Source organism: Narcine bancroftii, chromosome 3, assembly GCF_036971445.1.
Source record: "Narcine bancroftii isolate sNarBan1 chromosome 3, sNarBan1.hap1, whole genome shotgun sequence".
Lineage (NCBI taxonomy): Eukaryota > Metazoa > Chordata > Chondrichthyes > Torpediniformes > Narcinidae > Narcine > Narcine bancroftii.
In genome coordinates, this window is record NC_091471.1 from 159,102,641 (window position 1) to 159,118,246 (window position 15,606).

A 15,606-nucleotide genomic window follows, 5' to 3' on the forward strand; every position below is an offset into this window, starting at 1 on the left:
TGCAGGTGTCTCAAGCTCAGTGACCTAGGTTCGATTCTGACCTCCAGCACTGTGTTAATTGGAGTTTGCGCATTCTCCCTGTGACTATGTAGGTTTTCCCCAGAAGCTTCAGTTTCCTCTACCTCTTAAAGGCATTAAGACAGTTAGCTACTATAAATGGTCCATAAGGTAGGTGGGTAGTCTGGGAGGATGGGGGAGGGGGTGGGCAGGAAGGATGAGGAGAGTGAAGTGAGATTTATGGGATTGGAATCAGAGAGAGATATAATACAGAGTCAGGGCCTTCGGCCCCCAAGTCACCACCAACCAGCAAGCATCCATATTTACACTAATCCTACCTCATCATTCTATTCTCAACAACTTCTGCTCCACCTTTCAAATTCTACTACTCACCTACATGCAAAGGGAAACATACAGTGGCCAATTAACCTACTAACACCCATCTCTGGATATGGGAGGAAACTCAAGCACCCGGAGAAAACTCATGTGATTACAGAAAGAATGCCCAATCTCCACAAAGACAGTCCTGGAGGTTAGGCCAGAACCAAGATTATTTATTTATGAGGCCGCAGCTTGACTCGCTGTACTACTCTGTACCACATCTGTCCTGGGTGCTGGCATGAGTTTGATGGAATCTAGGCCAGGTCTTCCAAAAAGAAATCCACTAGCCCTGCTCCCCGTTCTTTCCTCATATCCCTTCACATTTATTTCTTCAACTATTTTTAATATTCAATTTCATTTTTAAGATAATCTTTTAGAACCAATTAAGTACCTTACAAATGCTGTAATTGATGTAATGTATAAAACATAGCATCCAACTTCTAAACATGTTCTGACAAACTGCAATATGATAATGAACACAACCCTGGTCTTCGAGAATGACACAGGTTTATTGAGCCCACCTCTGAAAAATTATGGTTTAATGTCTCCCTCAGATACACCCAGTTTAGGTTGTTTTGTTCAAGTCTCTGGATCAGGACTTGTGTCTTTAATCCTCTACCTCAGAGGAGAGCGAAAAAGGAGATGTCACTGTACTGAATTTTGACCTATTACTAAATATATACTGATAATCAGTTTCTTAACAATGCTGTTCACTCACCTGTTTGTCTAATTATTACACATCATGTTATTTAGTGTAAGTTAATTATGATATTAAAGCCAAGCGCAGTCACAAAGTATAGAAACAGGTTATTTAGCCCAAACAGACCAGTGCACTCCATTCCTATTAATCCCATATTCCAGTTCTTCGTATTCTATGACTAAGTGATTTCAGTGCTGATTTAGATACTTCTTAAATGCTGTCAGCATTGCTTCCGCCATTCTAAAGGTAAAGGTTCCATTATTGTCATGTCATACTACATTTAGAATGTAACAGATATGAAATTCTTTAACTGTCTGCCATAAGAAAGACAGTGAGCCACCACTTGTCCAGAGCCCCTCACAGAAATGAGGCTCCAACGAGGAATTAACTCATGACCTCAGGTTTACAAGACCAGTGCTCTAAACATTGAGAATTGGAAGTTGAAATCAAAATAATCCACCGTAAGTTGGTGCTCCCACAAAGGCTGGTTGAGACCATTTTTGGAAATAGATTTAGTAAAACCCTTGTAAGGGAAACTGAGCTTGTCTTGAAGGACAAATGTATTAGGGATCTGGGGAAAGAGAACCAAATGCAACAAAATGGACTGGAATTTCAAAGAACTTCCACAGGCATGATAGGTGGAAATATAATTATTTTAATTCCATGATTAAGTCTTTGTAAATTTGAAGTCATTTGTTTTTGTTCATTTGCAAAATTTTGTAAAAACAATATATGCACTTGATTTCCTTAGTGTTTCTGGGAAAACATTCTTTCAGACAGTTTTCACTACTCTCTGGGTCCCCTCAGATTCCCTCAAAATTTCTTACCTCCAAGGAAAACAAACCCAGACTCTCCAATTTCTCTGAAAGAAAATGCCAGTCATCCTGAGAGAAAGGTATTCATTACAGGAAGTGATTTTTGATTATTAAACTTGGTCAGTGGTTGAGTGACGAGAATTAGGGGTTGATAAAAAGACCAGAAATATTAAATTAGTTATAATAGAATGAAGTAAAGAATATGAGGCAAATAAACACTGCAATTCAGACTTCAAAGAGGACAATAACATTCTTGTCTACATTTACAGAACTATCCTATCAAGTCAGGGTAATCGCAAAAGGTAACAGTAGAGATGGTACCTTTCCATTAATCCAATGGATGAGGACTGGCTTCTTCAAGGATACTAAGTTACTTTTTCCAAGGATTCCTTCTTCATTGAGGCCTTTAAAGATGTTTTTATCATCTGTTCGTTCACTCACATTTTCAACTTTGACATCAGTTACCTAGGAAAAGGAGGCTTTACATCAATTAAATGGAAGAAAACAAAGGGAAAATCATTCATCTGTAGCCTGTGCACTTGTACCAGCAGTCTAATCTCCCACACATCACTTTAAATGACAGAATTATAACCAGCAGTTGATATTTCTACATGCCTTATCGTATGAGAAAAACAGCAATTATTTCTCAATCAAAAGAATTGTGAAATTGAAATCAAAATAACCCACCAAGGCTGGTTAAGACCATTTGTGGAAACAGATTTAGTAAAATCCTTGTAAAGGAAACTGAGCTTGCATTGAAAGACAAATGTATTAGGGATCTGGGGAAAGAGAAGCAAGTGCAACAAAATGGACTGGAATTTCACAGGCATGATAGGTGGAAATATAATTATTTTAATTCCATGATGAAGCCTTTGCAAGTTTGAAGTCATTTGCTTTTGTTCATTTGCAAGATATTGCAAATATATGCGCTTGATTTCCTTAGTGTTTTTGGAAAGACATTTGTATCCTCTTCTATGAAGACAGAATCAAAGTATTTGTCCAATGCCCTGCCACTTTTGTTCCTAAGATTAAATTCTTCAATTTCTGATTCTGAAGGACGTATATTAATTTTCACTAATCTTTTTCTTTTTGTGTGTAGAAGCTTGTACCTTACAATGGAAACACAATATGAAGGTACTGAAAGCCAATAAATTCTCAGGCTTTTATAATTCACATCCCAGAGAACTAAAAGGGGTAACTATGAAAATAGCCGATGCAAAACGTTACAGATTATGGAACCATTGCTGCAGATAAAGATTAAAGCTTTTTTTTTAAATTGGAATGTTGGGCTATTGGAACCTCATTGCAACTTTATTAGAGGATGTTAGTGTCATTAGCAAGGCAACATTCATTACTTGTTCTGAAAAAACTTTAAACTAAGTGATTCACTGAGCCATTTCATAGGCCACTTAAGAGTCAAACATATTGCTATAGATCTGAATCTTGCCAGGTAGAATTGCCGATTTCCTTCTCCACATGATATTAACAAATGCAATTCGGCTGCTTCAAGGCCTCCATTTTTGAGAACTGCTTTCTAATTCCAAGTTCATTGAAATAACTGAATCTGAGTTTCTTTTTGAGCTTGTGTCTCCCCTCCCAATCACTGTTCTAGGCTGCTGGACTTCTTGTTCATAACACATGCAACTATGCCAAAATGAATCTGACAAGGAAGAGGTGAACATTGGGGTGTAATGGAAGATTCTAACCGTGTTTTTTAATTTTGCAGCCTTTGCTTCTGGAAGGCTGAGAACCTGCTTGTTTTTTAGAATCACCAGACATAAGCTAAATTCCACCGAGGGGCCAGAGATGCAGTTATCTGACGAAAGGACATCTGTGTACCAAGAAAATTTAATCTTACTGCTTGTTTTGGTCACAGACTGTCAGAGGCCTAGCCTTGATGCAAAATAAACCATTGTATTCAAAGTGATAAGCTGAAAATTATGTTATTCGATAGAAGCCTAGCATGCTAGCTTGCTCGCTTATCTTTCTTGCTGTGCTGGGAATAGGTGCTTAGGTAAGCAGTTTTTGGGTAATATAAGCCATGATCCCGCTGCTGAAGTTTGAGACTCTCCGAGAGGTGGCAACATCTCTCAGCAAGAAGAAGAACTTCTAGAGTCCAGCCAAAGTCCCGGTCGGGGGAGGTGGAGAAGCTGCTACCGGCGCCCTGACAACCTACTACAAGTGTGCAGTCGTTGCCTCGCTTCGGCAGTTGGGACCAGTCCAAGCGTTGATAAGTATAGTTGGGAAGGGCTTACATATTGTAGTTAGAAATCAGCTTTTGAATTTGTAATAAACATTTGTATAAACTGAACTGCTCTTAATGTGTGTGTCTATTTTCTTTCGGTAGCTCAAACACTGTGACCAATCTAAAATGAAAAAAATGAGAGGTATAAGTTTACCCAAGACATGGGGTTCATCTGAAATAAATGAAAGCCATGTCAAATTTAGAACAACGTTGAAATGAACAAAGTGTATTTACTTTGAGGTGCATGCAGATTGAGGGGAGGGAGGGAAGGAGAATGATTGATGATGATGCCCTTGAAAATGAAATATTCACATTCATCGTGATAGGGATTATCAGTTTCAAGGAGTAGCTGGAGAGGAAAAGTGGTGAAAATCAAGTGGTGAAAGCAAAAGGAGTTCAGATTACAATATTCTTCATCTCTCTTTCACATATCCTCTCTCCCCTAAATGAACCCAATAAAAAACTGGCAAGTCAGACTGAGTGGATTCCTTCAATACATTTTGATTGAAATAGTTACCAATAAACAAAACATACCGCTATTCGAATAAGTTGGTCATCTTCATTGCTTGAGTTTCTCCACAACAAATCAATGTTGATGTTGGATACAATTTTAAATCCTACACTTTCTTCAATTGCTTCTCCTCCTCTGTGTAATTGGAGCTCCACGAAGTAATGGTATTTGTATATCTTCCCTGCGTTAAACCTTGGCCCACCTTGTCGCACTGATGAAAAAAAAATTAAATTATAATAGATGATGGGTTTCACAGCAGCACACAAAGGTCAGCGGAAGTAGTTTCAACAGCAAGGGGAATTGCATATCTTTTTAAAAAAGGGAATTAACAAAATATTAAGACCATAAGATACAGGAGCAGAAGTAGGCCATTTAGCCTATCAAGTCTGCTCTGCCATTCCCACATGAGCTGATCCATTCTCTCTCTCAGCCTCACTTTCCTACCTTCTCCCCATAAGCTTTGATACCCTTTTATTCCTTCTAGTAAAGTGCATAACCATGCATTTGCCACATCTTTGCCCATTCTCCTAATCTAAGATTCTTTGCATCTTTGGCGTTTCCTCATTACCTTGCCCTCCACTTTTTTTTGTATCATTTGCCCCAAAACCAATCTGCAATCCAAATCATTAAAATACAACATAAAAAGAAGTGGTCCCAACATCAACTCCTGCGGAACACCATTGATAACCGGTGGACAACCAAAATAGAATCCCTTTATTCCCACTTTTTGTTTCCTGCTGATCGGCCAATACTCTACCCCTCGCTAGTATCTTTCCGGTAATTCATAGGCTCTCATCCTGTTAAACAGTCACATTTGTGGCACTTTGTCAAAGACTTTTTGAAAATCCAAACTTAGAACATCCACTGCATCTCCTTTTTTAGCCGAGCCCTTCTCATCGGGAACCATATTTAAGGGGAGCACAGACTGAAATCATAAAGTTTTTTTATATTTCTTATGTAATTGGTAGGAGAGAAATATGGAAGGATTGACTGCTTCACAGGGAAGGGGCCCATCAATTTTGAGTCCTAAGGGGGCCATAGCCAAAGAAAATGTAGAGAATGGCAGGTCTAGCTTGCTTGTGGTTTCCTCCAACAATTGCAATAGGTTTGTCAGACAAGATTTTCCCTTGAGGAAATCATGCTGACTTTAACCTACCTTGTCGTGCACCTCCAGAGGTACTCCATAACCTCATCCTTGATAAATGACTCCAAAAACTTCTCAGCCACCAATGTTAGGCTAACAGGTCTATCATTTCATTTCTACTGCCTCCCCTTTTTAAATAGCAGAGTGATCTTTTTAATTTTTCAGTCCACCAGAACCATGCCAGAATCTATTGATTCTTGAAAGATCATTACCAATGTCTCCACAATCTCTCTTCTCTCAAAATCTGAAGCTGACCATTCAGCTTCCCATGCACCTTCTCTCTTGTGATCATGACTGCACTCACCTCTCTCCCCTGACATCCTTGAAAGTCAGGTATACTGCCAAAGTCTTCCGCAGTGAAGACTGATACAAAATGCTCTTTCAGTTCCTCTACCATCTCCTCGTGTCTCCTATTAAAATTTATCCAGCATAATTTTCCATCAATCTTATATCTATTCTCATCTTTTTACTCTTAATATACTTAAAAAAGCTTAGAGTGTCCTTTTTCATATTTGCTAGCTTCCTTTCAAAGTTCATCTTTTCCTTCCTAAAGACCTTCTTAGTTGCCTTCTGTAAGCTTTTAAAAACTTCCAAGTCCTCTATCTTCCCATTGATTTTTGCTTCCTTGAATGACTTTTGTTTATACTTTGGCATTTCTTCTCTTGTGTGATTTTTTTCCTATTCAAATATTTCTTCTTTTTTAGAATATACCTGTCCTGTACCTTCCTAATTTCTCATAGAAATTCCTGCCATTGCTGTTCTGCCAACTTCCCTGCTCATGTGCCAGTTATTCCACTGCTATACTGACACCTCTGATTTTAGCTTCTCCTTCTCAAAATGCAGGGCAAATTCTATCATATTATGATCACTTCCACCTAAGATTTCCCTTACCTTCAGCTCCCTATCATTACACAATATCCAATCCAGAATTGCCTTTTCCCTGGTTGGCTCAACCACAAGCTTTTCTAAGAAGCCATCCTGAAGGTACGAGATAAATTTCTTCTCTTGGGATCCAGTACCAACCTGCTTTTCCCAATAAATTTGCATATTGAAATCCCCTATGACTTTTGTAACATTGCCCTTTTTGCATGCCTTCCCTATCTCAAATTGTTGATGGGGTTGTGGGTGTAGGGAGATGAGTATTATTAATTTAAAAATTGGCCAGGATCCCATCTGCCTAGAAATTTAAAACACTTGGTCATTTCATCTCTCCTTAAAACCCTTTCTTTTTGACCAAACTTTGGTCCACACTGCTCTAATTCCCCATTTGATTGAGTGAGAGTGCTTTTGCAAAGTATCTTGGAAGTTTTATTATGTTGAAAGCATTATATTAATGCAAGTTATATTATGCAAGCAACTTAAACGACCCTTGCACAAGGATTAACGAATCCATGCTTTAGAGTCATATACTAAAGCATTATACATGGGGAAAATATTAATCTTCCATGCTTTCTTACATACTCCATGGCCAACTCCATAACTGAATAAATTTGTTGTTTCATGAGGATTGCCATACCAGTGATACTGTGAAGTACCTATTCATTCAAATAAAACTGATTGTCTTTAAAAACTAATGTCTTCAGAATGGAACAATGCCCATTCAGCTGCTTATCAAATGTCATGTTGTCACATACCATAAAAACAAGCACAAAGGTTACTTTTGTCAAGATTAAAATCTTGGGGTGAAATTTAATAGTACAGACTCAGAATTACATTTACAAATCCACTGATTGCAAGTTCAAGTTCAAATGTTGTACTCTCAGGGCTTACAAACCACTTCAGTTTTCTGCATCATGCAATGAGGAAAGTTTGAAAAACTTTGAATTAAAAAAATTAAATTCAGAATAAATCAATGAACTATATATTTCTATTTCCCTCCAACCTCACCATATCATTGAACCATTTAGGTAGGGGATATACTTAATTTAGTAAATTCAATAGAAATTCCAAGGTGATGGGGTAAAATGAAAGGGGGGGGGGGGGCTTGCATGGAACAATAACATTAGTCCTAGGTATACTGTATGGGCACATTGGTCTATTTCTTTGTATAAAGTTACTTTTACAACTCAATTAAAATAAACATGGAAATAACACTGATCAAAGGAAAAAGCTTTGAAAATGGCCAAAAAATGGGTTGAACTTGGCTCTGCATCCCTTCAGTCCCACGATTTATCATGAAGTCATTGTCCCCTCCCCCCCCACCCCCCCCCCCCACCCACCCCAGTCAACACCACACACGAAAAACAGAACATTGAAAAACTCAAGAAGGTCAAGCAGCACCTGTGGAGGCAAAAGGTGTTTGTGGATGTTTTGGGTCAATACCCTTCATTAGGAGCCAGGGCAGGGATGGATTACCATTATATAGCAGTACAAGGGAGGGGTGGTAGCCAGGAAAGAGTTTAAGAAGGAACTCAGGAGAGCTCGAAGGCCTTATCAAGTAGTATTAAGGAGAACCCCAAGGCATTCTATGTGTATGTGATGAACAGAAAGATGATAAGAATGAATTTGGGGCTGCTAAAAGATAAAGGAGGCAACATGTGCCTGGAGTCAGAGGAGGTCGGGGAGGTCCTAAATGAATACTTTGTTTCAGTATTCACAAGAGAAAACTACCTTGATCAGGGTGAAGTCGGAATAGAACAGGCTTGTGTGCTAGGGTGAGACGATGTTGAGATTGAGAAAGAGGAAGAGTTGGATCTTCTTAAAAACATCAAGATTGACAAGTCCCTGGGGCCGAATACGATATAGCCCAGGTTACTGTGGGAAGTGAGGGAAGAGATAGCTGGGCAGTGGCTATGATCTTTGAGTCCTCTTTGACCACAAGGGTGATGTCGGAGGATAGGAGAATGGCAAATGTGGTTCCCTTGTTTAAAAAAGATAACACAGAGAATCCTGGGAACCTTACATCAATGGTATGCAAGCTATTGGAGAGGATTCTTAAGGATAGGATCTATGAGCACTTGGAAAAGTACAGTCTACTCAAGGATAGCCAGCATGGAGTTGTGAAGAGAAGGTCATGCTTCTCGAGCCTAATTGAGTTTTTTGAAAAGGTAACAAATAAAATTGATGAAGATGGTAGATGTGGTAGATATGGATTTTAATAAGCCATTTGACAAGATCCCCCATGAGAGACTCCTTTAGAAAGTCTTGAGGTATGGGATCCATGGAACCTTGGCTGTGTGGATAAAAAATTGGTTTGCATGTAGAAAGCAGAGGAGAAGTGGATGGAAGATATCCTGCCTGGTGGACAGTGACTAGAGGAGTTCCGCTGAGACCCCTGCTCTTTGTGACTTTTATAAATGACCTAGATGAAGAAGTGGAAGGATGCATCAGTAAGTTTGCAAATGATAGAAGGTTAGAGGAGTTGTGGAGGGTGCTGAAGGTAGTTGTAGGTTACAAAAGGATCAGACAGGATGCTGAGTTGGGTGGAAAAATGGTAGAAAGAGTTCAATCTGGATAAATATGAGTTGATGCATTTTGCAAGGTCAAACCAGAAGGCTGAGTACAGGGTTACTGGTTGGTCACTTAAGAGTGTGAATGAACAGAGGGACCTTGGGGTCCAAATCCATACATCTCTCAAGGTTGCCGTGCAGGTTGATAGAATAGTTAAGAAGCCCTGTGGGATGTTGGATTTTATTAATAGGGCGATTGAGTTCAAGAATCGTGAGGTCATGTTGAAATTCTACAAATCTCTGGTGAGACCACACTTAGAGTATTGTATTCATTTCTGGTCATCTCATTATAGGAAGTCTTATGAGACAAGGTTAGCAGAGATGGGACTTTTCCCTTTGTAGCAAAGAAGGATGAGAGAAAACTTAATAGAGGTCTACAAGATTCTGAGGGGCATAGACAGGGTGGACAAACAGGGATTTTTCCCAAGGCAGGAACAGCAAACACCAGAGGACATATATACAAAGTAAAGGGAGGTAAGTTTAGAGGAGACATGAGAGGAAAGGTTTTTTTTACACAGGGTTGTGAGTGCCTGGAATGCCTTGCCAGGGATGATAGTGGAGGCTGTAGCATTAGGGGCATTTAAAAGACTATTAGAAAGACACTTAGATGAAAGAAAAATAGAAGGTAACGAGGTAGTAAGGGTTTAGAACTTTTTATTTTGATTGGAATATATGAGTCAGCACAACATTGAAAGCCAAATGGCCTGTACTATGCTGTAGTGTTCTACGTTCTAAAGGTTGGAACTAGATGGAGAGGGGATGATGGGCAGATTGTTTGCAGGAGGGGCAGGACTGGCAGCTCAATGTTCCAGGCTTCCATTGTTTTAGATGCAATGGAATGGGGAAGGATGAAAGGGGGAGGAGTGGCATTGTTTGTCAGTGAAAATATCACAGCTGTGCTCAGGCAGGACAGATCAGAGGGCTCATCTACTGAGGATATATGGGTGGAGCTGAGGAACAGTAAAGGTATGACCACACTCATGGGGATGTATTAAAGACCATCCAATAGTCAATGAGAATTGGAGGATAAAATCTGTAAAGATAGCACACTGCTGCAGGAAATATAAGGTTGTGATAGTAGGAGATTTTAACTTTCCACATATTGACTGGGACTCCCATGTTGAAAAAGCACTGGATGCCTTAGAGTTTGTCAAATGTGTTCAGGAAAGTTTCCTAAATCAATTCATAGAGGTACCAACTAGAGAGAGTGCAATACTGGATCTCCTATTAAGTAGCCAGACAGGACAAGTTACAGAAGTATGTTTAGGGGAACATTTTGGGTCCAGTGATCATAACGCCATTAGTTTCAAGTTAATTATGGAGAAGGACAGGTCTGGGCCTTGGATTGAGATTCTAATTGAAGAAAGGCCAATTTTGAGGAAATGAGAAAGAATCTTGAATGCATGGATGCTGCTTTCAGGCAAGGATGTGCGAAGTACGTGGAGGACCTTCAAAGGTGAAATTTTGAGAGTTCAGAGTTTTTGTATTCCTGTCAGGATTAAAGGCAAGGTTCGCAGGCATTGGATCTTTGATTTTCAAGGGATATTGGGGATCTGGTTCAGAAGAAGATATAGGTGAATAGCAGGTATAGGCAACATGGAGCAAATGAGGTATTTGAAGAATATAAAAATGCAAGATAAAGCTCAAGAAATAAATCAGGAAGGCTAAAAGAAGACATGAAGTTGCTTTGGCAGATAATGTGAAGGAAAATCCTAAGGGTTCTACAGGCATATTAAGAGTAAAAGGATAGTAAGGGACAAAATTGATCCCCTTGAACATCAGAATAGTTGATTTGTATGGAGCCAGAAGTGATGAGGGAGATCTTAAATGGTTTATTTTCATCAGTATTCATTCAGGAAATAAGCACAGAGTCATGGAAAGTAAGGGAAACAAGCAGTGAGATCATGGAACCTATACAGATTAAAGAGCACGCGCTTGCTGTCTTAAACCAGATGGGGTGAATAAATCCCCAAGGCCTGACAAAATATTCCCTCAGACCTTGAGGAAGGATAGTGTAGAAATTGCAGTGGCTCGAGCAGAAATATTTAAAATATCCTTAGCCACAGATGTGGTGCCATGGGATTGTTTAAAAAAGTCTCCAAAAGTAACCCTGGAAATTATAGGCCGGTGAATCTCACATCAGTAGTAGTTAAATTATTAGAAAGTGTTCTAAGAGATCGGATATACAATTATTTGGATAGACAGAAAATTATTAGGGATCATCAACATTGTTTTGTGTGTGGTAGGTTGTGTTCCAAGGATGTTACTAAGAAAGATGACAAAGAAAAGGCCGTCGATGTTGTCTTCATGGACTTTGGTAAGGCCTTTGACAAGGTCCCACATAGGAGGTTAGTCAGGAACGTTCAGATGCTAGGTATTCATGATGAAGTAGTGAACTGGATTCAACAATGGCTGGACATGAGCAGCCAGAGAGTGGTGGTGGAGATTGCTTCTCAGACTGGAGACCTATGACTAGTGGTGTGCTTCAGGGATCAGTGCTGGAACCATTGCTATTTATCATCTATATTAATGATCTGAATGATAATGTGGTAAATTGGATCAGCAAGTTTGCAGGTGACACTAAGATTGGAGGTCTTGTGGACAGTGAAGATTTTCAAAGCTTGCAGAGGGATGTGGACCAGCTTGGAAAATGGGCTGAAAAATGGCAAATTGAATTTAATGCAGATAAGTGTGAAGTGTTGCATTTTAGAAGGACAAACCAAGAAAAGACACACACTGAGGAGTGCGGTAGAACAAAGGGATCTGGAAATACAGATGCATAATTTCCTGAAAGTGGCATCATAGGTGGATAGGGTTGTAAAGAGAGCATTGGACATATTGGCCTTCAAAGTATTGAGTATAGGAGTTGGGATGTTATGGTAAAGTTCTAAAATACATTCCTGAGGTCAAATTTGGAGTATTGTATGCAGATTTGGTTACATAACTACAGATAGAAAGAATGCAGAGAAGATTAACTAGGATGTTACCTGGACTTCAGGAAGGAGTTACAGGAAAGGTTAAACAGAGTATAGCTTTATTCCTTTCAGCACAGAAGAATGAAGGGAGGTTTGACAGAGGTACTGGTATTTAAAATTATGAGGGGGTAGGCAAAGTAAATGCAGATAAGCTTTTTTCCACTGAGGGTAGGTGAGATAAAAACCAGAGGACATGGGTTAAGAGTGAAAGCAGAAAAGTTTAGGGGTATATGAGAAGGAATTTCTTCACAAAAAGTAATGGGAGTGTGGAATGAGCTGCCATCTGAAGTGGTGAATGTGGGCTCAATTTTAACATTTAAGAAAAATTTGGACAGGTATGGGGATGGGAATGGCATGGAGAGCTATGGAGTGGGTGGAGGTCAGTGGAACTAGGCAAAAAAAAAATGATTTGGCACAGACTAGAAGGGCCCAAGGGGGCAGTTTCTGTTTCTATGGTTCTATAGAAATGGGGATGGGGGGGGAGGGGAAGAGAAGGAAATGGAAAAGATGTACAAAGAGAACTAGCTGGACAGGTAAGTGTGGGAGAAGAACAATGGAGGAGAGGAATACCAGAAAATGGAAAATTCAATGTTTAAATCATTGCATTGTATTCTGTCATACATGTATTATGTTTGTAATCTCAGTCTAGCCGTTTGCATTGAGAGGGAGGATGAGGTGGAAGTTGAATAGTAACAGCACAAGCCACATATTATGTCAAGCGAGAAAAAAAGAAAATAGCAAACAGTCCCAACAATGCACCTATATCTGGCTACATTTGCAATGTGGTGTGTAATAACAAATAAAAGTATTTCTTTGTTCATGATTTAATTTTCTCCAAAACACAGCTTATATTTTCACTCACAAACTAGAAGTGAATCCCACACCAAGTTACACCAATCAAGAATGTACCTCCTGAAAGAATAGGTGCAACAGATTTATGAGAGTGACTGTATAAAAAGGAGAAAATAACAATTACTAGGATATAAGGAGAGAACAGAGGAATGGGTCTAAAAGGATAGCTCTTTCAAAGAGATATGTCAAGCATGATAGGCCTCGTTCTCTGCTTTGGGATGCAATGATACAAAGGTCTGACTCCAATTTAACAAGGTGTGCAAACTGCACCCCACATAAACCAGCAAGATTATTTCTAACTCCAACTGAGTGTTCAACTTACAGCTGTTTAACCATGAAACCAGTACAACAGAAATTTTTTGTCAAATTTATGAAATGTGTTTTACAATAGGTCTGAGTATAGGAAAGAGGATACACCTACATTTCATTATCATTACAGCCTAGCTGACTAATATGTTAAATATCCATTCAGTCCTTCCATAAACATTTTCACATTACTGCTTGTTTGTTCCAAAATTCATTACCTTTGGTACAATGTATCTTAATCCAAGCACTCCATGTACCTCCCTCTCTAAATTGGAGTTTAGTCTTGCTCTAGAGCAGGGGTTCCCAACCTTTTTATTCCTCTGTACCCCTTGGACATTTTTATAGGTTCCCATGTACCCCTAAAAATTAAGGATTAAAAAAACACAACATTGTGTAATTTGACTGCAGATTACAACACCATGTATTGTACAGTAGTGGTTATTCTCTCAGACTCAATGTACCCCCTGAAAAATGCAAATGTACCACTAGAGGTACATGTACTCCAGGTTGGGAACCCCTGCTCTAGAGACCGACAATTATTAGCACATTTGTGGAATTCAATTCATTTATTTTCAAGAATCATTTCCATTTAAATAATTGAGCCTTTCCTTCTCCAGAAGCATCCCAATGTAATATGGTTAACCCTTTTACCAGTTTAGTTTTATACTAGGTATTAAATTAGTCACTTTCGTAGAAGATTTTTAGAATTCAGTATAACCCAAATGGGATAAAAACAACACGCCCAATTTTAACTTGCAGCAATCTGATGAAAATTAAAATTTGAGAGCAGACAAAAAAAATTGTTCAAGTTCGCTTTGCCATTAACTATTACTGATTGTTGCACCCTCAATTTAAAATGAAAAATTTTAAACATAATGAAAACCATTCATTTCATGAACTTAACAGATATTCTGTAAAAGAACAGAGTTTGCAGCCTTCATTAACCCAATTACTCCATGCTGACGTTTATGCTCCATATGAAAAATCACCCACCCCCTAATCTAATCCCACAATCACAATTTCCTTTATTCTCTCTTCCATCATGTGCTTATCCAGTTTTTCCTTAAATACATCGTGCAGTTTGTCTCAAACATTCATTTTTGGAATGAGTCCACATTCTCAGTAATCTACAGGTAAAGACATTTCTGAAATTCTCTCATTGATTTATTGTCCTTCTCTTTCACTTCTAACTCAACACCAAATTACTTTCAAATCTTCCAAATTATAGATGGACATAAAAGGAGAGAAATACTTAACGTGTTGAGAAAATCATTGGATTTAAATTATTGTATGAGCAACTTGTCAATTTAATTATTGAAGACGATGAAAGAATACATTCAGAATGAATGCCGAGGACATGCAAAGAGCCTGTCATCAGTAGGGCCAGCGCATACTTACTTTTTGTGGAGGTCGCAGAAGAAGAGATAATTAGGGTCAACAGCACCCAAAGCATTGACATCTTTCGAAACACCATATCCTAGTTAACAGGAATAATTAGAAATTTTAGTTTTAAAGAACCGCAAAGATATAAAAAGAGGGCGAGAAGGAGAGGTCCACAGAAGAGGGCTGCTAGTTGTAGGGTGTGTGAAGCCAGGTTTAACGTCTATCTAAACAGAAGAGGTCAGATTCCAAACTCCACAGAGGCTCTGAACGCCTGAGTTAAACATTAAACAGCTGTGATTTTACACTAACCCTGTCACAGAAATCAGATGGGGCAAAAAGAAATCCCAGATAAAAGGAACACCATGCTGCACAGACATTCCATGAAAGTAATTTTTTTAAAATTCTTCGAGAGTAAATTTTTGTCCTGTTCTAAATAATGGGGAAATCAATGATTGGGAAGACTGAAAATTACTGCCCTCAATTCCCACCACAGACTTAGTCCCTCACAATTTCTCTCCCAGAAATCTTTGTAACTGAACAAGGTTATCAACAAGCTCAGAGGCAATCTGACTTCAAGATGTGGTTTCAATCACATCACTCAGATTCTTATTTTTCATCTTTGTAATATTGTGCACTATCATTCATGCCAAGTTATTTGCCACTAAAGTTTTTACTCATGTTTTCTGTTACTTCTAGACATGACTATTCCAATGTCTTATTCTCATTGAGTTATGGAGTATGGAAATAGGCCTTGCAGTCTAACTTGTCCATGCCAACCGTCTTATCTCATTTGCCAGGGTTTGACCAAATTCCTCTGAATCTTTCCTATTCATTAACTTCCTAAATGT

General features: G+C 38.8%; 1 protein-coding gene across 6 annotated transcripts in view; it reads right to left on the reverse strand.

Moving 5' to 3' along the window:
- Window positions 1–15,606, reverse strand: part of mttp (microsomal triglyceride transfer protein) — a 71,230-nt gene that overhangs the window by 39,305 nt on the left and 16,319 nt on the right. For 5 of the 6 annotated variants that reach the window (XM_069925619.1, XM_069925616.1, XM_069925618.1 and 2 more), the window contains 3 exons: window positions 14,774–14,852; window positions 4,673–4,860; window positions 2,215–2,358 (listed from right to left, as the gene is read on the reverse strand). In XM_069925619.1, coding sequence (XP_069781720.1) covers window positions 2,215–2,358; window positions 4,673–4,860; window positions 14,774–14,852 — 411 coding nt within the window. The remainder of the gene's footprint in view (window positions 1–2,214; window positions 2,359–4,672; window positions 4,861–14,773; window positions 14,853–15,606) is intronic. The other variant, XM_069925617.1, reaches the window with a different exon arrangement.